This window comes from Crocuta crocuta, unplaced genomic scaffold (genome assembly GCF_008692635.1).
Source record: "Crocuta crocuta isolate KB4526 unplaced genomic scaffold, BGI_CrCroc_1.0 scaffold551, whole genome shotgun sequence".
Lineage (NCBI taxonomy): Eukaryota > Metazoa > Chordata > Mammalia > Carnivora > Hyaenidae > Crocuta > Crocuta crocuta.
In genome coordinates this window covers 338,361-365,659 of record NW_027530969.1, presented here as the reverse complement: position 1 = coordinate 365,659, position 27,299 = coordinate 338,361, and the positions used below count along the sequence as shown (strand labels likewise).

The 27,299-nt window shown below is 37.2% G+C and overlaps 1 protein-coding gene across 1 annotated transcript; it reads right to left on the bottom strand.

Moving 5' to 3' along the window:
• Positions 1–1,153: 1,153 nt before the first annotated feature.
• Positions 1,154–27,299, bottom strand: ESCO2 (establishment of sister chromatid cohesion N-acetyltransferase 2). The gene is made up of 11 exons (XM_077769716.1): positions 27,143–27,299; positions 26,033–26,101; positions 24,064–24,850; positions 20,497–20,590; positions 16,270–16,327; positions 13,242–13,368; positions 11,606–11,737; positions 10,182–10,271; positions 9,817–9,960; positions 6,529–6,704; positions 1,154–2,632 (listed from the first exon to the last, which is right to left on the bottom strand). The coding sequence occupies exons 2-11, from the start codon at positions 26,083–26,085 to the stop codon at positions 2,500–2,502; spliced, it is 1,794 nt and encodes a 597-aa protein (XP_077625842.1). The 5' UTR covers positions 26,086–26,101; positions 27,143–27,299; the 3' UTR covers positions 1,154–2,499.

The window sequence follows — 27,299 nt, the reverse complement described above, 5'->3', positions numbered from 1 at the left end:
GGTTTGCCTCTCTCCCTTTCCCCCACCATTTCCCCCCTTCTTCTCCCCCATGGTCCTCCATTAAGTTCCTCCTAATCCTCCTATATGTGCAAGCATATGGTATTTGTTCTTCTCTGCCTGACTTATTTCACTAAGCATAACACCCTCAAGGTCCATCCATGTTGCATCCAGATAGCCAACAGACATGAAACGATGCTCAGCATCCCTCCTCATCAGGGAAATACAAATCAAAACCACACTGAGATACCACCTCACGCCAGTCAGAGTGGCTAAAATGAGCAAATCAGAGAACTCGAGATGCTGGTGAGGATGTGGAGAAACGGGCACCCTCCTACACTGTTGGTGGGAATGTAAACTGGTACAGCCCCTCTGGAAAACAGTGTGGAGGTTCCTCAGGAAACTAACAATAGAACTCCCCTATGACCCAGCAATAGCACTGCTAGGAATTTACCCAAGGGATACAGAAATGCCGATGCATAGGAGCACATGTACCCCAATGCTCATAGAAGCTTTTTTTAGAGCAATCCTAAATTCACAGCAGCAGAGATTTCCCACACAAACCCTTTCTCCCCTCATGCATGGCCCCTCACTACCAACATCCCACCCGTGGGACACTTGTTGCACCTGATGAACCTACACTGACAAATTAGTATTTTTACTCTTGGTGTGTCTGTTCTATGGGTTTGGACAACGTTTGAGATGGACCCATCAGAGCATCAAGCATAGTAGTTTTGCTGCCCTTAAAAAGTCCTGTACTCCACCTATTCATCCCTCCCTCCCCTTGAAACCCTGATCTTTTTATGGCCTCCCCAGTTTCGCCTTTTATAGAATATCATACAGTGGGAATCATCCAGTCAGTAGCCTTTTCATACTGGCTTCTTTCACTCAGTAATATTTAAGCTTCCTATGTGCCTTTTTGTGGCTGACACCTTGGCTGCCTCCAAGTTTTACCAATTATGAATAAAGCTGCTATTAAACATCCAGTGTGCAGGTTTTTGTGTGGATATGTTTTTCAATGATTCGTTTTTATAATCAAGGAGCATGTACTGTTTCTATAACCACAAAAATAATTTAGAAAGAAAATCAATACATTTGGTTGTATAAAAAAATAGACAAAGAATATTGAGAAGAATTTTAATTGATTCATCACAAAAGCACTGAGCAAGCAAAATAAAGTTCATAAAATTTTTTAAATAAAATATTTAAAACAAAAACAGCAGTGCAGAAAACAGCATTAAAATGTTTGCAAAATTACACACATCTTAACACTTCCACATTCTTTCTGGAATCCAGGCTTTAAAAATTTGAAAACATATTAACTTACAGGCAAATAAAAGAATGCAAGTGAATAGATTCTACAGACTTATAACCTGGAAAACTACCCCCTTAGAGCCTTACCACCAGGCAGCAGTTAAATGATTTTTAGAATCAAAACAATATGAATAACTCTTTGCTCTTCAAAGAAAGTATCCAAGAATTATACTAGAAAAATGTGTGCATATGGAGGTGTATTTACATATGTCATCATGAGTTCTCTGGCCTAGATATATTTATTTACTAACTTTAGTTATATTACTATATAACAGTAATAGTTATATTACTATTTATTTTGTACCACCTTTGCCAGATATCTCAGAACAAGATGTATTTTAAACATGCAAAAGTATTAAAAATGTAACCATATGAATTATCTAAATGAAATAGGTATCCATTTTGTTAATGACATCAATCCCCAGTAAAAGTGTACTAAGGATTAGTACAATTAGCATTTTCACACCGAAATTAATGAAATGACAATAGTGCAATTACTATAGTTAATTGAATCTGATGACAGGTATGACTTAATATGATTTTCAAAAAGATTAAAACATTAAGCTACAGAATTCTGTTCTACATCAAAGGATATGGAACCTTACTCATTCTTTACCATAAAGATGGGAAAGTCCTATTACAAATTAAAAATTCAAAACACTTTCTAAATATTTTCAAACTCAGTTGCTACCGCCAATACCTATAAAGTAAAAATTTTGTGTACAGAAACTGGGATTTACCTTTAAAGACTGGACATGGAAATTATTTGCCTGTTTTTAAATTTTATGTGTTTCTGATTGGGCATGAGGTAATCCCTGTGCAAAAGTGCACTTCTCTTCTTCATCAGAGAGAAGTGGCCCCATTTCTGTGCAAACCACCTTGCTTTGTCCATGTTTTTATGAAGGAGGCATGTCATTTTCTAGTTCTAGCCATAAAGTTTCACAACTAAGGATTCCAGTGCTAGTCAGTATATATTACCCAAAGGTTTTCCCTTTTTTTCAGTCCCCAGATACTTTTCAAGAAATTTATCCCTCACATTTCAATTCATAAAAAATAAAATATAGGTTTACGTGTATATGTGCGTGTCTTAGTATTTTTATTTTGGTACCTGTTAAGTAGATCATATTATAGGCTATGGGGCTGTCTGAATTCATCCACACAGTAACTGTTCTATAGTAGAGACTGGCTTTAACTATTAAAATTATACACAAGGAAATTAGGGGTATTGCAGTATTTGGTTGCAAATAACTTGCCATCTGGTGTTGGGTCAGAAAATGCTATTTCATCAGTCCTGAGAAAACAGCCAAACATGAAGCAATTCCTAAACAAGAGAAAAAAGACAATTTAACAATGGAACTAATTTAAAATTCTGATTAAATATTAGCATACTTATTTTAAAGTAATCTAAATATAAAATTGCAATCCCTTAAGTACTTTTTTTTTTAAGTTTATTTATTTATTTTGAGAGACAGAGACAGAAAGAGAGTGAGTATGGGAGGGTCAGAGAGAGAGGGAGAAAGAATCCCAAGCAGGCTACACAGTGTCAGCAGAGCCTGATCTGGGGCTCGAACTCACAAACCACGAGATCATGACTTGACCCAAAACCAAGAGTCAGATGCTTAACTGAATGAGCCACCCAGGCACCCCTCTTTTAAATACTCTTGATTAAAATAAAATCATTTTGTTAAGTGACAAAATGATTTAATGCCTTAGACTTTAGAGATGGAAGTCTGATACCATTCAACAGACAGGAAAACAGGTCCTGAAAAAATTCTGCTGAGAGGCAAAAAGAACCAAAAAAAAACATACCTAGATCAGATACATTAACAAGCAAGAAGTCAGTCATATTGCTAACAGTTCAGTGAGTATGAAGTGATATGTCATCATGGTTTTGGTTTGTGAATCCTTGATAGCAGCCATATGTATCTCTTCTCTGGAGAACTGTGTATTGAAATGCTTTGCCCATCTTTAATTGGTCATTTGTCTTTTTATTGCTGTGTAGCAAGAGTTCTTTTATATATACTAGATATACCAGACTCTCACTAGATGAATGATTTGCAAATATTTTCTCCTATCTAGCTGACTCCAGGTAATCCATGGTAAAGAGCAACTAATCGGGGATAATATTGTTAATTAAAACCAAAAAAATCAGCATCAGCAATTTTAACCAATAACTATTCTCTTCTCTTCAACCACACCACATGCTCAGAGCTTTAAGGAGGCAGAAACTAACCTGTATTTTGACCACAACTCTCCTGACCCAGCTCAAACCAAGATTAAAACAAATGGTTACAAGAATTCAACAGAACTGAGGAATATTCTATAAAATAACTGGCCAGCACTCTTCACATTGTTCAATCCCATAAAGGACAAAGAATAGGAAACTGTTCTAAGCAAAGGAAGATGAAGACAAAACAGCTAGGACAACTACATGCAATGTGATCTGGGCAAGAAAAAGAAATGCTATGAAGGACAAGGAGACAGACAATGAAACTGATAATATGGACCATACAGTAGAGGAAAGCATTACATTGCCACTAAATACCCTGTATTTGATAATGCAAGTATGCTTACATGAGGAAAGCTCTTTGGACTTAAGAAATACAAACTGAAGTATGAGGGGCTAAAGGAGCATAATATACATACCTTGCTTTTAAATAATTCAGGAAGAAAGTAAATGTTAAAACTTGATGAATCTGGGCAAAGGTAAATAAGGGCTTCTTTTTACTATTCTTGCTACTCTTTTATAGTTTTTTTTAATGTTTATTTTTGAGATTTAATGTTTATTTTTGAGAGAGAGTGACAGACAGACAGACAACGTGTGAGTGGGGGGAGACACAGAATCCAAAGCAGGTTCCAGGCTCTGAGCTGTCAGCAGAGTCTGACACAGGGCTCAGACTTACCAACCATGAGATCATGACCTCAGCCAAAGTTGGACACTTAACTGACTGAGCCACCCAAGTGCCCCATAGGTTTGAAATTACTTAAAAACATACAAAATTAAAGATTGGATTCTATTAGAGTTAAAAGATATAAGCATATGGTATACTACATAATTTCACACAAAGTTTATTGCTAAATTTACTAGAATCCAAAGCAAAATACTGGTTGGATTAAATACAGCTTACTGTCTTTATAAGTGACATCAGCTATAGAAAAAACATGAGATCTGTAGGTCTGAGTCTTAACTCTGTCCTTTTACTAGCCTGTCTGTATAAACGTGTACTAATATCCCTGGTGAGCCGCCATTGCTTCTTATGTAAAACAACTAGGAACGATATTCCACTACTGTAAGGATTTAAGCATATATTGCCTCTATAAACAAGAGAGAATGAAGCCTAAGGCCCCTCATATAGGAGAGCTGCCAATTATGTCACAGATGTGAGAAGAGATGTATTCTCAGATGCATCTGTTTTTATTTCTCCTTTAAGGGCATCTGAATTTTTTATTCATTATTGCTTATAGATAACCTACTGCCTTAGTACCCAAAGTATGATCTACAGACAAGCAACATTCATCACTACCTGAGAATGGAGACTCTCAGGTCCCACTCCAACCTACTCAATCACACCTGCATTTTAACAAGATCCCCAGGTGATTCATATGCACTTTAAAGTTTGAGAAGCCCCAGACTACTGCCTGGTGGAAGTAGGTTAGATACTGGTATTCCCATGCCAAATTTGTATCTCTTAATATAAAATATTTAACATAAAATATGAAAAAGAGGTATTTTGGGGCCCCTGGGTGGCTCAGTGGGTTAAGCGTCTGACTTTGGCTCAGGTCAAGATCTCACGGTTCACAAGTTCAAGCCCCATGTTGGGATCTGTGCTGACAGCTCAGAGCGTGGAACCTGTTTGATTCTGTGTCTCCCTCTCTCTCTGCCCCTCTCCTGCTCACACTGGGTCTGTCTCTCTCAATCAAAAATAAACACTAAAAAAAAAAAAAGTATTTCATAATGAACTATCAAATAAAAATCTTTATAGACACTAATTCTCACTACTCCCCTTAATAAAGCATGTGCAAGGTGACTAGGACTGTGGCCCAACACAGGATCCCACAGTGGTCTTGGGTGTTCTTTCCTAAAAAGTGTATCAGACTCAAAAGGCTAGAAGATCACTCCTCAAAGTATGATCACTAGATTGTAACCAGTTCTTCTAAGTACAGAGGTTGAGAGAATAAATATTGTGAAATGAAACTCATCCATCCAACCTAGATCACGTACATTAACAAGCAAGTAAGTCAAATCGCTAACAGTGTAGGGAGTATGAAGTGGTATCTCATCATGGTTTTGTAAATCATTGATAGCAGCCATATGTATTTCTTCTTTGGAGAACTGTCTATTGAAATCCTTTGCCCATCTTTAATTGGGCCATTTGTCTTTTTATTGTTGTTTTGTAAGAGGTCTTTTATATATACTGGATATACTAGACCCTTATTAGATGGATTTCTCCCATTTTGTGGGTTGCCTGCCTAATTCACTTTTACATTTAGTTAGACTTATGAGTTATAGTAAGTCTTCATTAATTACTTAGTTGCACACTAGTCAATGAACAATGAATGCACAATTTCTGTAGTTTTTAAATTTTTTAAAATGTTTTTTATTTATTTCTGAGAGAGACAGCATGAGCAGGGGAGGGTCAGAGAGAGAGGGAGACACAGAATCTGAAACAGCCTCCAGGCTCTGAGCTAGCTGTCAGCACAGAGCCCGATGCGGGGCTCGAACCCACAAACTGTGTGATCATGACCTGAGCTGAAGTCGGACCTTTAACCAACTCAGCCACCCAGGCGCCCCTTCTGTAGTTTTTTTAAACCTATATTTTGTTTGTATAAATTATATTTATTGCAATGTTAATTTCACAACTGCTTAATCTAATAAAAATTTGGACTTATATTTTTCATTTTTTATTTTGCTTTCCTATTTCATTTTTTAGCAATTCATCTGCATTCTGTTAAAGTGTTGGTCTGTAATTAAACTAGTCTTTCATCACGGGTGGTTTAATAAGCACCATGCTACAATGTTTCATACTTGGAATGTTGTGCCCTAAACTAAGTACACCTAGTGTTTGTTTGTTTTCCAGTGCCAATGCTTGCCTTAGCCTGACTTTGGTAGTATTTAAACAGAAGTGTCTTCACAGCATCATTCCCTTTGACTCATAAGCCAGGAAAGGTTTGGGGAAAGCTAATCTGGGTCTAGATCCATTTTATTTTATTTCTTACCTGAGAGTATCTACCAGTCGTCTTGCAATGCGCTTTCTTCGTTTCAGTCTAAAGACCCAGATTCTACTTATTCCGCAGACAGCAGGCTGTGGTACATCTGAACACTGCCAAGCCCGATGACCTTCTTTAGAGCTTGGGGATTCTGGACTCGTTGGTTCAGACAGGACACGGAAGGCCTGCAATGATATATAGGTGCATTGAGAGCTAACAGTACAGTTGAATTCACATTTCTTTGTAAAAACCATTCCTCAAACAAGACTTAAGTATCTAAAATTAATATTACCTTCACCAAAAATGTTAAAATTCTGCTACTTCTTGGATTTTTATCCATTTACAGTCACACAATGCATGGGGGCACTTGGGTTGGTTAAACATGAAATTCTTGATTTTGGCTCAGGTCATTAGATCAAGCCCCACACTGGGCTCTATGCTGTCAGTGCAGAACCTGCTTGGGACGCTCTCTCTCTCTCTCTCTGCCCCTCCCCTTTGTGCAAGTGTACACTCTCTCTCTGAAAATAAATAAATACAGTCACACAATGCTTAAAAAAGTACTGGTGCTAACATGTTCCCACATTCCGGTGGATTACATACCATCATGAAACTTCCTTCTTCTATTGATTAAAAAATTATAAAAATCAGATTCTTACTTTTAATATAGTACATAAACCTCTCCCATTCTCTCTAGCCTAAACTGTATTTATGATATCCTAAAAAATGATAACACTAAAGAAGATTTTTGCATATTAACTATGAAATTTGGGTGGTATTTAGGGATCTTTAAAATTTTTCTATTTTGAAAAAATTATAGGTCCATAGGAACTTGAAAAATAGTACAGAGGATCCATGTATCCTTCACCTGGCTTCCTCCAATGGTTATATATTCTATAGGTATAGTACAATACCAAAACCAAAGGATTAACACAGGCATGTTTGCATATAGTCCCAGGTCATGGGACAATTGATCACACCTGTAGCCATAGCAGCATACAGAGCTACTGGATCATCTCAAGGATCTTTCTCTTGCTCGCTCTGTATAATAATGCCTACCTTTTCCCTCCAACTCTAAGCCCTGGCAACCTCAATCTGTTCTCTAACTCTATGATTCTGTTATTTTGAGTATATCATATAAATGGCAGCATACACCCTTTTGAGATGGGCTTTTTTTCACTAGCACAGTGCCCTTGACAACTGTCCAATTTGTTGCATATATCAACAGTTTGTTCCTTTTTACTGCTAAGTAATCTTCCATTGCATGGGTGTAACAGTTTGTGTAATCATTCACCTGCTGAAGAAGAGTTTGTCTCCTGGCTTTGACTATTGGAAAAAAGCTGCCATAAACTTTCAGCTATGGGCTTTTGTGTAGAGTAAGTTTTCATTTCTCAGGGATAAATAACCAGTAGTAGGATTGCTTTCTCATATGATAAACATAGGACTAGTTTTTTAAGAAACTGCCAAACATTTTGTAGTCATGACATTTTATGTTCTCTCCAACAATGTCTAAAAGATATAGTTTCCCTGTATCCTTGCCAGCATTTGGTATTGTCACTATTTTTTTTTTTTTTTTTTTGAGAGAGGGAGAGAGAGAATCTTAAGCAGGCTCCACACTCAGCACAGAGCCCAATATGAGGCCTGATCCCATGACCCTAAGATCATGACCAGGTGCCTCATCACTACTTTTTAATATAGCCACTCTGATAGTTGGGTACTTAAGTTTTAACTACCATCAGGAAAACTTTGCTTTTGAAATAAGAAAAAGAAGAGAATATATGTTATTTGCCTATATTTGCTTATTATCACTTCATAAATAGTCTACTTCTTTAGAATAAAAGGCCAAATTGATCACTAGTACAAAGCAGCTGCTTTTCTCTCCAACTTCTGATAAACACACAAGGGATACTATATTATTTGTGGGTGTACGTCTATGTATGCATTATATATGTCTGTGTGTGTGTATATATACATATATATACACATACATATACATCCATATATACATATATTTGATAAAAACAAGAAAGAAAATAAGGAAGAGTAATAAAGATAGTAGACATGAGGGAGAAAGGGAGACACTTACACAACAGTAAAAAATTTATGCTAGAGGGGCGCCTGGGTGGCTGGTCAGTTAAGCGCCCAACTTCGGCTCAGGTCATGATCTCATGATTCATGGGTTCAAGCCCCGCGTAAGGGTTTGCGGACAGCTAGCTCAGAGCCTGGAGCCTGCTTCAGATTCTGATTCTCCCTCTCTCTTTGACCCTCCCCTGCTCATGCTGTGTCTCCCTCTCTCTCAGAAATAAAAACTAAAAAAAAAATTTTTTTTTAATTTATGCTAGCATCATTTTCAGATGTATTGAGATATCAAGTATTTTTAAAAGGAAAGAGACCTAAGTGTGGGATACTATAAAGTCAAGTAAAAAGAACACCTTTGAGTTATAATTCTCCTTAGCTAAAGATTATGCTAAAAGCTCCTTGAAGACAAAATCTCTCTATTCTAGAAAAAAGTTGGCAACCATTTTTCTGTAAAGGGTCAAATTATAAATATTTTAGGTTCACTGGGCCATGTGATCTCTGTTATACCTCTGTTACAAAAACAACCACAGATAATATGGAAATAAATAAGCATAGCTCAGTTCCATAAAACAAGTGGTGGGCCACACTTGGCCCATGGGCTGAAGTTTGCCAACTCCTCTTCCAGAACATTGCTCATTAGTACCTAAAACAGGTTCTAATTAAGGGACAATAATTATTTTGCCAAATATACTAATCTGCACTAGGCCACATCTTCAATATCTGGGCTCTACAGATTTGCTTACTTAAAATCACTAGTCCAGGTATGGAAATGAGTACATGAATATAAGACTGACTTACTCATCCTGCTTTTATATAGGGCAAAATACCAAATATAATAGAAATAAATGACTCCAATTATCCACATGGTCAAGGATACTGTAGCAGAGAAAAATGTCATCAATGGTAGCATTTTTTAAATTATTTTTTTAAAGTTTATTTTTTTATTTTAAGAGAGAGAGCATGAGCAGGGGAGGGGCAGAAAGAGGAGAGACAGAACCCCAAGCAAGTTCCGCACTGTTAGCACAGAGCCCGATGTGAGGGCTTGAACTCACAAACCAGGAGATCATGACCTGAGACAAAACCAAGAGTTGGGCACTTAGCCAAATGAGTCACCCAGGTGGCCCATCAATGGTAGCATTCTTAAATGCTCATTGAAGAATTCACCCAACTACTTTATTTTGCTCACACATTATGCCAATAATTAAAAGACATACACCACACCTGTTTGATGGGCTCTGCAATTAAACACCCAACTACTCTCTTTTCATCAGATATGAAGAGAAGAGTCTTGGTTTTGTTTGGACATCTGGGAACAACTTGGTGGAAGCCCAATTCGTTATCGACAAGTTCTTGGACATCTTCTACCTAATGATGTTAAAAACCAAGAGATTAATTTTTTTAAAAAAGAATAACAGAAACTATATATACATTTATGAACACAAAATTGATGGTTACTATTATTTTTGCATGAGCAGAGAGGATTAGCTATCAGTAAAGGGGTTTTATACTTCAACATGGGTTGACTTCTTGGTGAGAGGAGAGGGAGGGAGTAGGAGAACAAGAGTTAAAAAACTAATGTCCCATACCTTTCTGATAGCATAACTTGGATCATGTGGCAGGACCAACAAAATTTTCCCATCCCAAAACTGTGCTACTATACGTTCTTTTTTCCAGCCCTGACGAAAGAATAAAAAGTCACAGTTTAATTTGAAGATTAAATTAATTAAAAAACAACAACAAAAAAAACTACATACATATAAAACCATTAAATAATTTGGTCTGGAGAGAACAAAAAGATGAACAATAAATGATATGAAAAAGAATGAAATCTGACTAAAGGAATGTGGGAAGGGAAAAAAAAGATGCCTAAAATAAAGTACCTGTCCTCAAGAGGCTGATATCCTACGTGCTGGGAGACATGTATATAATCTACTATAAAATAAAGTCAATTAAGAGCCTTCATAGGAATATCGAGAAAAAACAATGAATTATTAGGAGTGGGAAGGTAGAAGAGTGCTACGATAAGCAGAGTTTTAATAAACCACACTAAAAATATTATAGGAAAAAAATGTATTTGAGTAGCAGGTGGAACGTAAAGACAACAGGATGCATTAGCCTAGAAAGGTGCTTGATGAAAAAGTGGAACCTCTCCTTTCGGAAAAGAAAAAGCCTGGAGAAGTCATAGAAAAGCAGTTTTTCTAACCTTACTACAAAGAAGACACTAACGTGAGGAGGCATGAGGAAGTAAGGTCTCCTCAACTCTCTGAGATTTATATCCTAATTGTTCAGCTCCGCTTAGAAGGCTAGAGTTAAGGATGAAGGGTGTTTACTCAACCAAGAACAACACTTAATTCAGGATAGAAGGTTTGAAATGGCACTTTTATTAAAAGTTAGCTTTTATGGGCACCTGGGTGGCTCAGTCGGTTAAGCATCCGACTTTGGCTCAGGTCATGATCTCGCAGTTTGCAGGTTCAAACCCCTTGTTGGGCTCTGTGCTGACAGCTCAGAGCCTGGAGTCTATCTCAAATTCTGTGTCTCACTCTCTCTTTGCCCCTCCCCTGATCAAACTCTGTCTCTCAAAAATAAATATTAAAAAAAATTTTTCTAAGTTAGCTTTTAAATACCACCAGCCTCAAATATTAAAACAACAAAACTGTAGGGGCGCCTGGGTGGCTTAGTCGGTTGAGCGTCCAACTTTCGCTTAGGTCATGATCTCGCGGTTCGTGGGTTTGAGCCCCGCGTCGGGCTCTGTGCTGACTTCCAGCTCAGAGCCTGGAGCCTATTTCAGAGTCTGTATCTCCTTCTCTCTCTGACCCTCCCCTACTCATGCTGTCTCTCTCTCTCCCCTAGAAATAAATAAAAAAAAAATTAAAAAAAAAAACAAAAAAAACAAAAAAACCTGTAGATGATATTTAAGGATATATAGACCTTCCGATATGTAAGCAAAAGAAATGTATCTTTTAAAGTAGTTTTACTTTTAGAATAAACTGAAAGACTATTTTTAACTTACTGTATATTTGATCCCGTCTAGAAATCTGTGGTGATGCTGGACGTGTTGCATTTCATCCTCAGGGCTGGATGCAGTATAGATCATGCCACAGGACTTACACATGGTGGCTCCAAAATGTTTCTGACCTGCATCCTGTAATTGGGGGAAAAAGAAAAAAACCCACCTAAACATATCACAAATAGCTCTATATTCAGTTCATGCAACCATTCATTCAGATTTCTCTGTTTTTCTTTTATGCTGGCCCAAGTAAAATAGTAAATAAAAGTCTGGTTATTATGTCTCTTTCCTCATCTCCTAAACAAAATGGAATGAGAAGAGACCTAAAAATTCAATAAACTGATGAAAGAAATGGTCTCATTGATGGTGTAAAAAAAATAAATAAAAATCAAGATTCTTTGACCCATAGTTCTAAGAAGGAATCAGATTAAATCATAAAGATAATGGCTAAGATAAACAATAGAGCATATTTATTAAGCTCTTAAGTGAGAGACCTGAAAAAGTCTTGTTTCAAAGAGGCAGAGCAAAAATCTCAGGACGTGTATATTCATTATATAGTATTTTTCCTTAAGTGATTAGGAATACTAAAATTCTTTGCCTCGAGTTGATAAAAAACAAATACAAAATAAAAGTTCAGAAAAAGCACAGATAAGTTCATGAATATAGAAAAGTCAGGAATAATTAAGGTCATGGCTTATTAACTTCCATTCTATCTCATAACACAGTGACTAATGCTACTGAAAATACCAAGTTCTGAATGAATGCATGGGTTGGGAAATGTTTTCTGCAAAGGGCCAGACAGTAAATATTTTAGGCTTTTTTGGTCACATACTCTTCCCTTTTTCTTTTTTTCAAACCTTTACAGGCTACAGTTCAGATCTGGTCCATGCCATAGTTTGCCAAACCCAGGACTCATAAAACGTAGCTATTCTCATTAAATTTTTGTTGATCAAAGGATCTTTGATGGCTCAGCTGGTTAAGTATCTGACTCTTCATTTCATCTCAGGTCATGATCTCGTGGTTCGTGGGATCGAGCCCCGTATGGGGCTCTATGCTGACAGCACGGTACCTGCTTGGGATTCTCTGTCTCTCTCTCCCCTTCCCTTGCTTGCACACATACTCTCTCTTTCAAAATAAATAAATAAACTTAAAAAAAAAAAAAAAGATCCTTGAGGTGCCTGGGGGGCTCAGTCGGTTAAGCGTCCAACTTTGGCTCAGATCATGATCTCACGGTCCATGGGTTTGAGCCCCGTGTTGGGCTCTGTGCTGACTGCCAGCTCAGAGCCTGGAGCTTGTTTCAGATTCTGTGTCTCCCTCTCTCTGACCCTCCGCTGCTCACGCTGTCTCTCTCTCTCTCTCAGAAATAAATAAAACATTTAAAAAAACTCTTTTTTTAAAAAAAAGATCCTTATCCAGAGACAACGCATCATCAGCATTCAACTAAATCACTAGTACTGCCCAACACTATCAGTTTGCAAATCTACTTGACTAGTTTTAAATATTACCACTATAACAAAGCTGGCATACACACAACTCAGATGTCTATAAACCACGTTAACTATGCTAAGACAACATGTTTGACTTCACATTCTACATTCAAGAACCACCTACAGGAGAGCTTTGTTTTAAATTTACTCACAATGATGAGCTGGTCTTTTGTTTCTTTATTTGCATCTCTAGTATTAGTACTTTTCTGTGTATTGATCTGTTTCAAGACGTTAGCAGATACGATGGATCCCACAGAAGACTGTTCTTCAATTAAAGATCTTTGAAATGAAAGTTTATAAACATTATTTACTAAATTAAAATGTCTGAGAAATTAAAACGAAAATAGATATGTATATAACATTTGCAGAGCACCTTGCAATTTTTAATGCTTTCTATTGACAATAAGTAATAGGGCTCAGAAAAGAAGCAATAAGGGCTTAGAATAATGCGAAACTGGAGACCCACTTAGAGAGGATCAGTAATTTGCTCAAGATAACTAGTAAAGAATAGCAGTTGACTTCACTCTTAAAAGTGATTTTCTTTTTAAATTTTTTTTTTGCTTTACCAAATTCTAGGACAATGCTTACCCATGTGGGCATAAAGAAATTCCTGTAGCACCACAGCAAACATAAAGATTCTATTCCTGAATCTCACAGTTCCACAGGAAGTCAGCTACCAGCATATTATATCCAACAACTCTTTACTTGGGCAGTGAGTAAGGCTACTTGTCCTCACACCTAAAGCACCACCCTATTTTCAAATACTTAGGAAAAAAAATATTTTGGCTGGATAGATGTTGAGGCAACCTGTTCCCATTAGAAAAGAATGTAGGGACTGGCCTAAAGAGGTGGTAACTGGAGGCTCTCGGGCCAAATACAGCTCACAGATATGTTTTGATTGGCTTACAGTGTTTAAAACTGTGGATTAGCCCATTATTTTAAAATCTAGAGATCTCACTTAAAAATGTATATTTCTAATATTGCAAAAGACACTGTAAGATCATCAGACCATTATTTCTTCAAAGAATATAACTAACATAGTGCATGCTCTTTTATTTGAGGTATGCCTTCTGCATTTGGCTCCAATCTCCACCCAATTTGTGTAGGCCCTGACTTTGTAACCCAAGTCTTCTAATGAAAGGACCTTTGTTTTCCAAAGACCAAAGTAATAAAAATCTGTGGAAAGTGGAGGTAAAAGAAAATAGGCAAGGAAAAAACCCAGAGGCCCAAAGCAAGAGATTCAGAGAAAACTGACAAGAAAAGCAAACAAAGAAACAAACAAAAAAACACTAGAAAAAAGTGTCCAATGCTTTAAGCTAAGCCAAACTATGCTGTCATCATTTGACTAGAAGAATGTCTTTCAAACTGATTTGACAACATTATGGTAAGAAATTTAGGGGCACCTGGGTGGTTCAGTCAGTTGAGTATCTGACTTTGGCTTAGGTCATGATCTCATAGTTCATGGGTTTGAGCCCTGCATCAGGCTCTGTGCTGACAGCTTAGAGCCTGGAGCCTGCTTCAGATTCTGTGTCTCCCTCTCTTTCCCTCCCCCATTCATGCTCTGTCTCTAAGAATGAATAAACATCAAAAAAAATTTTTTGATTAATTTATTTTACATTATGGTCAATATAGATACATACATAAAACTAAAACCAGAAAGCTTCACTGAATAACTTACTGTTTATAAATAACTGTGAAAGATGCATTATTCCATTAAAAAAATGCTGGACATGATGCTCTTAAACTGCTTTGACAAACCACTAATGGTACATGCCCATAATATAAAACATACTCTCTAGGCTGCTTGACTCCTGCCGTTTATACAATCTTTGCTGAGTAACTCAGCAATTCCCATCCTGCACATATGACCACAATCTCTTTATTTCTATCTTAGCAATTTTAACAATTTATTATAATGCCTGTCCTGCTCTAACTATAACTTCCATGATAGGATCATGTATTATTTATCTTCACATCTCCAAAACTCAGTATAGCTCAATACCATGTACGCTCTATAAATGCTCACCGAATGAGTGAACAAACAAAAAATGAATGTGAGACAATGAACCTGGAGAATCTGTAACCTACTGAAAGTAAAAGTCATAGATTAAACCACAAGGTATTGATGAGATCTGACCCTTTGGGTCCTACATAAAGAGAAATTTCAAATAATCCAACCAAGAGTATACTAATACCTCCTTAGGCTAGATTAATTAGTTTATACACTTTTATCAGCTAATTGTGGTAGGTTTCAATCCTCAATAAATAGTCATGAAAGAAGACATAGGTGAAAAAACAGAAAGATGCAAAAACTAGGAACATGGCCTTTAAAGAAGGAAATTTGCCCACCCAACCCAATCTCTGCGGTGACTTAAGGTGAGGTGCCCTAAAAGTAGAACTCCGTTAGGAAGTTCCTTACTCATTACCTCTAGTTATTTATCATCAAGTGGGGACAGAAAGACAAAAACACTTAGGAAGATGTTAAGACCATAAGATACTTCTTTTCCAGAGCTTTCCAGCCTATATCATGTTTACCCCACCCATGCTTCCCCCCTTCCCAGTCTTAGCTTTGACTAGGATAGTGGTAGCGTTGGCTGGGATTTCTAACAGCACTAAGCTGCTCTAAGTTACTCACTCCTCTGGCCAGTTTTCAGGTCTATAAAATGGGGTAATCCTGGTACCTACATCATGAGATTGCAAACTCTCATTAAACATGAACAATTAGTAATATATTATCACCCAGGAAAGACAATACAGCTGAATGGGCTTTAATTCAGATATGGACTCTAGTTGTGGCTGCTAAGAGTTGTTGCTTCTAAGAAATGTGAATTACTATCAGTTTCCTCTGCTGAAAATGGAATTATTAATAGTATCAATCTTCTAGGCTATTATAAGAATCAAGTGAAATAATGGGTATAAACTATTTATTATGGGTCAGGTACTGTATAAAAATGTTAGCAATTATTACCACTCCAACCCATAAAGATCTTTCCCTTCTCTTAACTCTTAGGTTCTTATGAAGTTTTTAGGAGAGGGCCTGATTTCATCTTATTTTCAATATTCCTTTAGTGGGGGGCGGGGGGGGGGAGAAATACTCTCCAAATTACATAGTATAATAAAGATATACAGAGAACTCAAAATTAAATAAACCTTAACCATTAAAATAAGAGCAATCCCTACCTTTTTGTATTGACTGAAGACACACTGAAGATCGGGTAGACAACAGAATCAGGAGAAACTGGTAGGGGGAAAAATGACAATAATTTTGTATTATAAAATAACTCAAAGCTTTAAATCATAAAACTTTAAATGTTATTAAGACCAAAATACCCAAATCACTTGATTTCAAGACTTTACAAATAATTAAGACAGTATGGTATTGGCAAAAGAAAAAACAAATAGATCAATGGAACGAAATAAGAGAGCCCCAATCCCACCCACGCACATACAGTCAACTGATTTTTGACAAAGAGACAAAAGTAATTGAATGGAGAAAGGAGAGTCAACAGATGGTGCTGAAACAACTGGACAGACCTATGCAAAAAACCCCGACAACACTCTTCTACAGAATTAACTCACCATGGGTCACAGATCTATTTGTAAAATGTAAAAACTGTATAATTTCTAGAAGAAAATGTGAGTGAAAAATCCACAAAAACTTGAGTTTGGATGTGTTTTTACATACAACACCAAAAGCACAATACATGAAAGGAAATATTAAGTTGAACTTTATAAATGTAAACATCATGATGTTGAGGGATCCCAGGATGGAATGCACACTGTGACAAATGACACTACCTGTGTTAGAATGGGTGACATAACCGCGATGAAGGAGGTAGGGGAAGACCAGGCAGCTGACCTAAATATCTTTATCAAATTGTGTTTTAACCAAAAATTATAAGGCTAAAGACAAAGGGACTGTAAATATTATACTTTAGCCAGTAAATATTTCTTACAGGAGTATGAATTAACAATTCTGAAACTATTGTGCAGGTGTACTGGGACTGAACAATTAAGTGGGTGGATAGTGAATTGTGGGAACCAGGTTTTTCACTAAGGGAAGCCATGGATAAACAAGAAAGTATGGGATAAACCCTGTGGCATTGGATTTGAGTCAGGGGCAGCAAGTTTGAATTTACATTTACTTAGTATATATACAGATGGACAGAAACAATTATAGATGTGGGCATACATGGGTTAGTATATATACATATATTTCCTAGCTCTGTTTACTGAGAAGGCCTAGAAGCTGTGACACTCCAGAAGCAGTGAGCACACTAAGTCCAAATCTTGGTTTCTAAATAGACACCTAACAGAACACACCAGTTTCCTGGGAGAAATGGTTGATTCTAGGACTGGGGCAGGGAAAATACAGGATGAGGCTGGAGTACCCTGTAGTGCCAGAAAATAAAGAAGTGCTCAAAAAAACACAAAAGGATAGGACATGTCAAAGAGAATGACCTGAAAAGATCTCCCATTGGTTAAAAACTAAAACAATCTGAACAATAGAATAAACAATGTAGTATTGGATCATAACCCCAAAAATAAAATATTCATGAGTCCATACTGGTTAGTGTCCGTAAGTTATTTCAAGATTGAATAAATAATTAAAAGACAACACTTCTTTATGTAAGAATTCCAAATAATATATGTGAATATCCCCACCCCCCAGAAGATGGAGCTTAATCCCCTCCATGAAAGGATGGGCTAGACTTTGTGTCTTACTTCCAAAGAAGAGTATGGGAAAGGAGTAAGAGTGACTTTGCAGTGAAAAAAACCTGACAAACTTGACCTTAACCAAGTGATAGAGGTTAACATCATCTGTAATGTCATATGGACATCAGTACCCCCAATCCAATGTGGTGAGAAGGGTACTTCCCATCAGGAGCATTCTTCCCCAAATTCCATTAACTATCTACTGATGAGAAAAGGATCAGACAAACCAAGATTCAGGGCCATTGTACAGATAAGTGACCAGTATTTGAGAATGTCAAAATCATGAAAGAATGGAACAAGGTGAAGACTAAGAAAATGTCACAGGCCAAAGGACACTACAGAGACATGATAACTAACTGCAATATGGTCCCTGGACTAGATTCTAGAACAGGAAGAGGGCATTAATGGAAAACCTGAACTCCAAATAAAGTCTACAGCTTAGTTAATAGTAACGTACTAGTATCAGTCTCTTAGTTTTGACAGAAGTACAATATTGATAGAAGATGGTAACAATGGGGGAAATGAGGGGAGTAATATACAGGAACTCTCTGTACTGTCCTTATAACTTTTCTATAAATCTAAAATTATTGCAAAGTAAAAATCCTATTTTATCATTATTATTTTAATGTTTATTTATTTTTGAGAGAGAGAGACAGAGCACGAGTGGGTGCGTGGTAGAGACAGAGAGGGAGACACAGAATCCGAAGCTGGCTCCAGGCTCTGAGCTATCAGCACAGTGCCCAACGTGGGGCTTGAACTTGGGAACAGTGATATCATGACCTGAGCTGAAGTTGGATGCTTAACTGACTGAGCCACCCAGGCACCCCTAAAAATCCTATTAAAAAAAAAATGAACAAAGTTAAAATACTAAAAATACTAGTTATTTAGAGAACATGGGACAAGTGGGTTACTGAGTAAAAAGCAAACTTTTAACCTTGCATTGAAAAATAGAGTTTATTGTCTAGAAACAAGGCCAAGACAGGTCTGATCTGCTGTGGGTTGGTCACTTAACCTAAGACTGTTTCTTCTTTCATAAATTGAGCATACAAACCCATTTCCTAAGTTGTGAGAAATGAACTGTAATTATTAAGTTACAATCTTTTACCATTTGTATACTACCTTTATGAATTTTGCCATATCCTTGTACCATCTGTATTATTTTTTGTTCATCAAATGTTTTTCTTTAAATGGACTTAGTATACTGAAATAAATTTTAATTTTTTTTACAGTTTTTTATTTTTTGAGAGAGCAAGCTTGGGAGGGGTAGAGAGAGATAGGGAAAGAGAAATCCCAAGTAGGCTTTGCAGTGTCCACACAGTGCCTGTTGTGGGGCTCGAACCCATGAACTGTGAGATGATGACTTGAACCAAAATCAAGAGTTGGTCACTTAAGCATCTAGGCCACCCAGGCACCTGTGAAATGAATTTATTTTAAAAGCAAACTTTATTAACTACTGTAAAGAGAAAGCCACTGTTGTTATGTTACATGTTCTATTATATCAGTAATAGCACAACCCATGGGAAACATAACATATATTAACACTTAGCATTGCTTGGTACATGTTCAGCACCTAGTAAATACTAGTTATTAACAGTGTATCTCGGGTCACCTGGGTGGCTCAGTCGGTTGATCGTCCTACTTCGGCTTAGGTCATGATCTCACAGTTCTTGGGTTCAAGTCCCGTGTTGGGCTCTGTGCTGACAGCTCAGCTAGCTTAGAGCCTGGAGCCTGCTTCAGATTCTGTATCTCCCTCCCTCTCTGACCCTCCCCTGCTCATGGTGTCTCTCTCTCTCTCAGAAATAAATATTTAAAAAAAAAAAAACAAAAAACAGTATATCTCAAATATCATTATGAACAATCCTCCTCTAAATATCATTAGGTCCTCATAAGGGCTATAGTTCCAGATTATGCTCTTGGTTTTATCCCTAGCTTTTTCCTATGAACTGTAGTTTTCTCACTGTAGTCAACATACATACTCCAAGAATTTTAATTTACTTCCAAACTTATAGATATAACCAACAAAGTTATCTAGAATCTGATTGTTAGTAAAGTGTTAGTTGACCTCTTTATAGATTCATAGTTTAGTAAATACTGTTTAATTGAGCAATGACACCACAAGTCATTAGTAATGGGATTTCAGAACTAAGAGAAATTTAAATGAAGACTAGTCCCTTACTTTAGACATCTCCTCCCTAGACCACATAGTTAATTAGTGGCAGACCTAGACACAATCCCAAGGTTCCTGAAGCCAACGTCAGTGTCCTTTCTATGGCTTAAATTATGCTTACTTACAGTAGGGTTTTGATGACGAATATATAATATAAATTGTTTTTACCCCTTCCTATTATTTTGGGTAAAGGATAGGTAGAACAGGAGTAATGAGAAGACAAGTTATAGGATGCTTAAGTAGCTTTGCTACATCCCATAGACTAATTATGCATCAGTATTTTGTCTTAAATTCCAGCCTAAGGTCTCCTTGCCTTCCTCATTTTCAAACTGCACTGCATTGCTTACTATAGAAAACAGTGTCACTGAGATAAACACAAAGATACAAACAGAAGACACATACTGAATCAAAAAAAAAAAAACAAACCAAACAACCCAACATATTATTGTATAGAATTCCATATCGACACCTGTAATAAATTATTACAAGTAAAAACTCATTTTGAGAAGTTTTCTCTTACTTACCTGCTTTGTTTTCACTGAGACAATCCTCTGAAGGAAAACACTTATTTTCATTAAGTTTACATTCTCTTGAAGAAACTACTCCACCTGATGAATCCTAAAAATAATGAATAGGGAAAATTAAAAAAAAACCAAAACCCTCTAATTCTTAACTATTTTCTATTTCATGAACGAATCCCCACAGATCTCTAAAACAAAATATCTAGTTTATTACAAATTACACTTTTTAACTGATTTTAAATCCTCAATTTTCAGACTATTTTAAGGATAACTTTCCCTATATTTACTAAATTTACATAATAGAGCATACATATTTTAACTCTGCAATTTGTCATCCTGTCAAAACATCTATTTCCTGATAGAGATGACAGGATAAAGACTATAGAACATTCCTTCTATGATAATAAAAAAAATTAGCAAAAATGGCAAAAATTTCCCCAACAGCCACCAAATTGGAAGGGACAACCTTCTGTCAGAAGTGTTAAAAACAGGCAGCCAAGGAAAGAAAACGAACACTCTGGAGAGGCTAGAGAGGCTTCTAGATCCCACTTGCTGAGCAGCAGCAGGAAAGGGGGAAAAGCAAAGTAGAAAGCATTCTGAAATATTTCACTAACACTACTAATTAGGTGACACTTGAGAAGAATACATAGCTTGGGAGGAAAGGGGGAAAAAACCTTTTGATTAAAGTAGAACTCCTATTCAAGACCATTACATCCGAGCAGAGATGGGACAACTCATCAGTTCACCATTTCTCAGGACTCCATGAGTCCAGGAAAGGTGATGTACAGTCTAAGGAAAAGAGGAGTCACCATTAGCTAGGAGAGATGAATGCTAGTAGTGAGTGTTAACAAAATCTTAAGAATCTTGAGCAGAGTTGGGTGCCTGGGTGGCTCACTCAGTTACGTGCCCAACTCTTGATTTCAGCTCAGATCATGATCTCATGATCTCACAGTTGGTTGAGTTCAAGCCCTGCATCAAGCTCTGCACAGATGGTGTGGAGCCTGCTTGGGATTCTCTCTTTCCCTCTCTGTCCCTCCCCTGCTCATGCTCTCTCAAAATAAATAAATAAACTTAAAAAAAAAAATCTTGAGCTGAGCTCAGTTCCACAAATGTAAGATGCATGTAAAGCCTAGGTTCTAAAAATTACTGAAAACTAGACAGAACCCATCATACCCAGACCTTCAAAATAAAGGATAGAAAAGAAAGTGAGAAAAGAGTGTTGCAGAGAATTCATCATGTCACTGTATAAACGCCTGATCTTTATCACCAAATAGAAAGAATACTAATGCAGACAGCCCCCACCACCACTTTAAATTGGCAATTTTAGCCCGAATTGTACATTTCAAAAAATTGACGTACATTTATGTGAAGGGCAAATATATACAGTTTGATCCGTTTTGATAAACTTATACACTCGTATCACCAAAACTCCAATCAAGATGGAGGGGTGTTTTTTGGTAGAAAAAATATGAAGAATGAATAAATTCAGAGTGTCACGGCTTAGCCAGCAAGTACATGTTCCATTTAGCAATACGCTTGGCAATACTTGATAAACAGGCAGAAATATTTAGTAGGGACTGCAAACTTAAATGCCTACAAGGACAGCAAGTAAGTGAAATTCATAGCAAAACTGTACTGATCTAAATACATATACACACATTGATTTAGCGGCACCCATACCTGTCAAATGGTAGCCTGATAATCTGTCCTAAGAGTTTGCCATAGAGGAATGAAAGCTTAGCTTTGTCAGGTTTCAATTTTACATGATACATCAGACTTCAACTTTCATGAAATACCATTTCTTTAGAATCCTGCTCTATTTTTTTTTTTTTTTAACAGTATTTAAGCCAAGCAAAACACCCATGGGCTGGATACTGGCCACCAATTTATAATTTTTGCTATTGAGACTTGAAGTTTAGGTGAGTTCCTACAAGAGGTATGAACCGGGATTGAATTTGAGAGGAGGCAATGAGAACAAGAATGAGGAGGTAGTGAAGAGGGAAAGGACTAGAGTTTGAATTGCTCAATATATAAGCCTCACAATGTACTGGACACTGTGAAAGCCTATCATTTCTCTAGCTGCATGGGTTATGATGAGTATAAACAAGTCACCACAGACATGCAAGCCCCGAACTGGGAGACAGCCTTTCTTAAAGCCTCAATTGCTTTCTGCCCCAGGTACCTGGGGGGAAAGAAAAAACTTTTCTCTGGTAAGATTACTGATAGGAGGTCAATAATAGAAAGTGTCAGATCTGCACTATTAGGGTAGCTACCAGTCACAAGTAGCTAAGAAGAATTTGCAACACAGCTAGTTCCAATTGACACATGCTGCAAATGAAAATAAACATGGGTTTCAAGGACTTAATACCAAAAAGAGAATTTAAAATACCTCACTAATCACTTTTTATGATTATATTGAAATGGTAACATTTAAAGTATATTGCGTTAAACTTTCTTATCCCCTAGAAAATTGTAAATTGCATGTAGTTGGTATGGTTGGTATTCTATTTCTAATAGACAGCACTAGTCTAGGCTAGCTGTGTGAAATATCAACAAAAACAAAAAAGCATAGAATGGCAACCATGGAAATCTACTATATAAAATAAATGAAAATCCAACTATATATGAGCAGTGATCATCTCCAAGTAGTAGGGTTACAAAATAATTTTTTTTTTAACTTTCTGCCTTCTCTAAATTTTATGAAGGGGTGCCTGGGTGGCTCGGTTAAGCATCTGACATTAGCTCAGGTCATGATCTCACACTACATGGGTTCGAGTCCCGCACTGGGCTCTGTGCTGACAGCTTGGAGCCTGAAGCCTGCTTCAGATTCTGTGTCTCCCTCTCTCTCTGCCCCTACCCCACTCATGTTAGTCTCTCCATCTCTTTCTCAAAAATAAACATAAAAAAATTTTTTTAATTTAAATTTTATGGAATAATCTAGTACTTTAAATAACGAGCTGAAACAAAAACAGTATGTCCATATGCTGGAAATCTACTACATATGTTTTGTTATTTCTACATTCTAAAAACACTACCAAATATGGGGCACCTGGGTAGCTCAGTTGACTTCAGCTCAGATCATGATCTCACCGTTTGTGGGTTCGAGCCTGCATCCGGCTCTGTGCGGATAGCTCAGAGCCTGGAGCCTGCTTTGGATTCTGTGTCTCCTTCTGTCTCTGCCCCTCTCCTGCTCATGCTCTCTTTCTGTCTCTCAGAAATAAATAAATGTTAAAAAAAATTTTTTTAAACAAACAAAAAAAAAACCCACTACAAAATAAAAATTGTTAAGCTTCTCTGGATTTTAGTAATAAGGGGATTTAGTGAAATGCATACCTTAATGCAAGAAAATGTTGTAGGCTTAAGCCAAAAAAGAGAAGTCTCATCATTGCACCTTGCCCCTAAATTCTTTCTAGTGATTAAACTATACTATTTGGCTTCATAAAAGCAGCCCTGTGGACTGCAAAAATAATAAAATTTTGTTCAACCATGCTATATATACATATTAGATATATTGAACTTTTTGCAGACAGCCAATTTAGTTTTTAAAGTGATACATTTGGTTTTCTTTACCTTTATTAATTTCTCTTCATTTTTACTTCTTGCACAAAGCATCTCAACATTCGGTTCTTTTTCCAGCGATAAGCACTTTGCCGCTTGCTGTGTCTCAAAACTTTTTCTTTTATGGACAGTCTCTACATCAGAATCTTCAATCACTTCTGATGTATTCTTTTGTGTGAGTACCAGTAGTGGCTTGTTTTCTGAAGACAATTTTCTAAGACAGGACTTTTTTCTAACAAAAAATGCTGCTCCACCCTGGAGTGTAACTTGTGGTTTGACTTTTTGGCTTAGAACCCGAGGAGCATTCAGATTATTTTGAGCTGAGTAGTAATTATTCTCTTTTTCCACAATTGGCTTATAGGCCACTCGATTTTGCTTGGAATTTTTAGAATTCTTTGATACAGGCTTGATGCGTTTAGATTTCGGTTGATATTTAGAAGTTAAACTCTTTTGTGGTTTTTTGTTGGTCTTCTTGGAGCAGACTGCCACAATGGGAAAAGATTTATCTTCACGATTAGATTTTAGACAAATGGATCTACTCTCTTTTATCAGCTTTCTTTCTAATGGATTCAGGTACCACTTATCTTTGTTGTAAAAGGATACAGTAGACACAGCAGATTTAAATGGTGAACCTTGATTTGCAGATGCCAATCTGGTTTTTTCAGTTGTTTTGAGTGAACTTGAAATGAAATGGCCTTGCTGAGAGCAAAGTACCTTTTCTTCATTTTGACCAGATGATGGAAATATATTTTCAGCAAAGTCCAAAATTAATTTCTTTGATGGGATGTCTGATAATGGGCTTTGAAAAGAAACAAAGTCCATTGATAAGTTTCATTAAGCTTTATTTTGCTTCAATTTTATGCCAATCTACTACTAAGTAATAAACAACTATACTTGTAGGTCAAACTAAAAACAATTCTCTCTACCAAACAACCATGCATACAAATTACCTATCAGTTTAACAATAGTATTCTCAGGGCACCTGGGTGGCCCAGTCAGCTGAGCATCTGACTCTTGATTTTGGTTCAGGTCATGATCCCAGGATCATGAGCTCGAGCCCCACGTAGGACTCTGCACTGAACATGGAGCCTGCTTATGATTCTCTCTCTCTGCCCTACTAAAAAAATACATACATACATAAAAATAGGGTTCTCAAATTTTGTCTTTACCAAAGCATTCAAATATTTTTTTAAAAGTAAGGTCCCAGTAATGTCTGCAAAAACAAACTGTTAACAAAGAAGATTTGGGGCACCTGGTGGCTCAGTTGGTTAAGAATCCAAATGTGGCTGAGGGCATGATCTCACAGTTCCCAAGTTCAAGCTCTGTATGGGGCTCTCTGGTGTAAGTGCAGAGCCTGCTTCAGATCCTGTCTCCTTTCTGCCCCTCCCCCAATCACATGCACACATACTCTCTCTTTCAAAAATAAATTTAAAAAAACAAAACATTTGATATCATGTGGGTGTGTGTATATGTATGTTTTAAAACCTATATCTAGACTGTGGCCATATACAAATTATAGCCCATATAGTTATAGCTCACCTGGCTTGACAGGCTACATGTCCACTAAAATGATTAGTTTTATGTAATAAACTGACCTCAAGCCTATTCTGTGGGGATTTATAACCTGTTATGACACGTAGTAAGCACTGGATAAGCAGACTTTCAAGGATTGCTCGCAGACAAGTACTGTATGAAAAACACTATAATTATTATATAAGAAAGTTGAGAGGAACAAGGAAATAAAAGATTTGACATACATTTCCAAGTAATAGAAAAAGCTCTTTCTGATTCTCTCCAAAGGCACCAACTAATTAATTTTGAAAGCTTACAATATTTCCAGACTAGAATTAGAATATGCTATAGCCACAAGGTGCAGACAAGTAGAATAACGGAAATTTTAAGAAATAGAACGGAGAAGATATGACAGAGGTTGGATTTTTCTTTTTTAAGAGTTTCTAAGAGTTTCTAGGATGAGACTCACTTGTCACAACTCAAAGAACGCTGCTTCTTTTTTCTTGGAGTAAAAGCTGACATCTTCTTAACTGAACTCCTAAAATCAATAGGAAAATTTTAATAACCCAATTTATCCAATTTGTATAGAAATCACTATATCAAAATTATACTTTTAGAGTCTGAGAAAGTTTTTAGATGGGTGAGGGTATTTTAAAAAGCAAATCACTTTAATAAACATTTAAGCCATGGCGGTAAAAAAAAAATTGTTACTGCATCACAGTAACAATTAAGAACAAGAAAAAAGAATCAGTCCATCTGTTTCAGGTTGGAAAATAATCCTCCCAAGAAGGAAGTATTTTTTAACCCCATTTCAGGGCACAGTTTCCCTTTTAATTAGCTTGATTGATTTACACCAAGTTAAAATACTCTACGGGGATATCTTCCTGTGACTGTCCTCACCAGACCCATACTTCCTTAATATGCCACTTAAGACATTTTCTTGCTGGCTTAACTGTCTTCCTCAACAGCCTGACTGTTCAGTGAAGGCAGAGACCGTTTCTATCTAGCCTTTTCTTCAGAGTTCAGCAACAAAATAGGTTTAGCTTAATCCTCTCCCATTTTACTGCCTGAGGAGCCTTGAGCAGGACGTTTGTTTCCTGATTTGCAAAATACTCGGACCTCCTAAGGCTGCTGAAAATAAACAAGTCATGCACGTTCATTCTCTAGCATCAGAGAGCACTTCTGCTCAACACAAGTTTTCCCTTCCCTTTCTTTCGGATCAGGTACGTCTAGAAAAGTATTACACAAGCATGTTTCAAGGTTAAACGGAAAACCAGGGTCTCTGGAACTCAATGTCCAGGAGCGGCTTAAGAGAAGACTCTTCTGGGGCTGAATGAGGACAGGCATGACAGAAAAGCGCGCCTGTCCCCGAACGCTGTCAGGGCAAAAACGAAACTCTGCGTCAGAAAGATGGAAACCCGGTGACCTCTATCTAAGTGCAGAGAACCTGGGTGGCTTCGGTCTCCAGCAGCCAAGCCCTGAGCTACAGCTCTCTGTCCTTGACACTCTCCCCCACGTTCCACAGCCTCCCGTTCTCTTCGGTGTCCCACCCCACGCCTCAGCCCGCCGTGGCACTAACCTGAACCTCAGCGCAAGCGACCTCTCTCTGGAGGAGCCAGTGTCTTCTCCACTGTATTCAAATTACCGCGCGCCCGTGAAGCCTGAAGCCTCTGCGTTCTGATTCGCCGCTTTTCAGACCCTCCAGGGGGCTGGCTCGGTGATTGGTCGCTCACTGG

Coding starts and splice junctions, on each gene's coding strand:
- ESCO2 (XM_077769716.1), bottom strand. CDS start 26,085: ATGTCAGCTTTTACTCCAAGAAAAAAGAAGCAGCGTTCTTTGAGTTGT. Junction 20,591..24,063: donor ATGAAGAGAAATTAATAAAG/GTAAAGAAAACC, acceptor CATTATTTTTAG/GATTCATCAGGTGGAGTAGT. Junction 11,738..13,241: donor CAAAAGACCAGCTCATCATT/GTGAGTAAATTT, acceptor CCCCAATTACAG/GATGCAGGTCAGAAACATTT.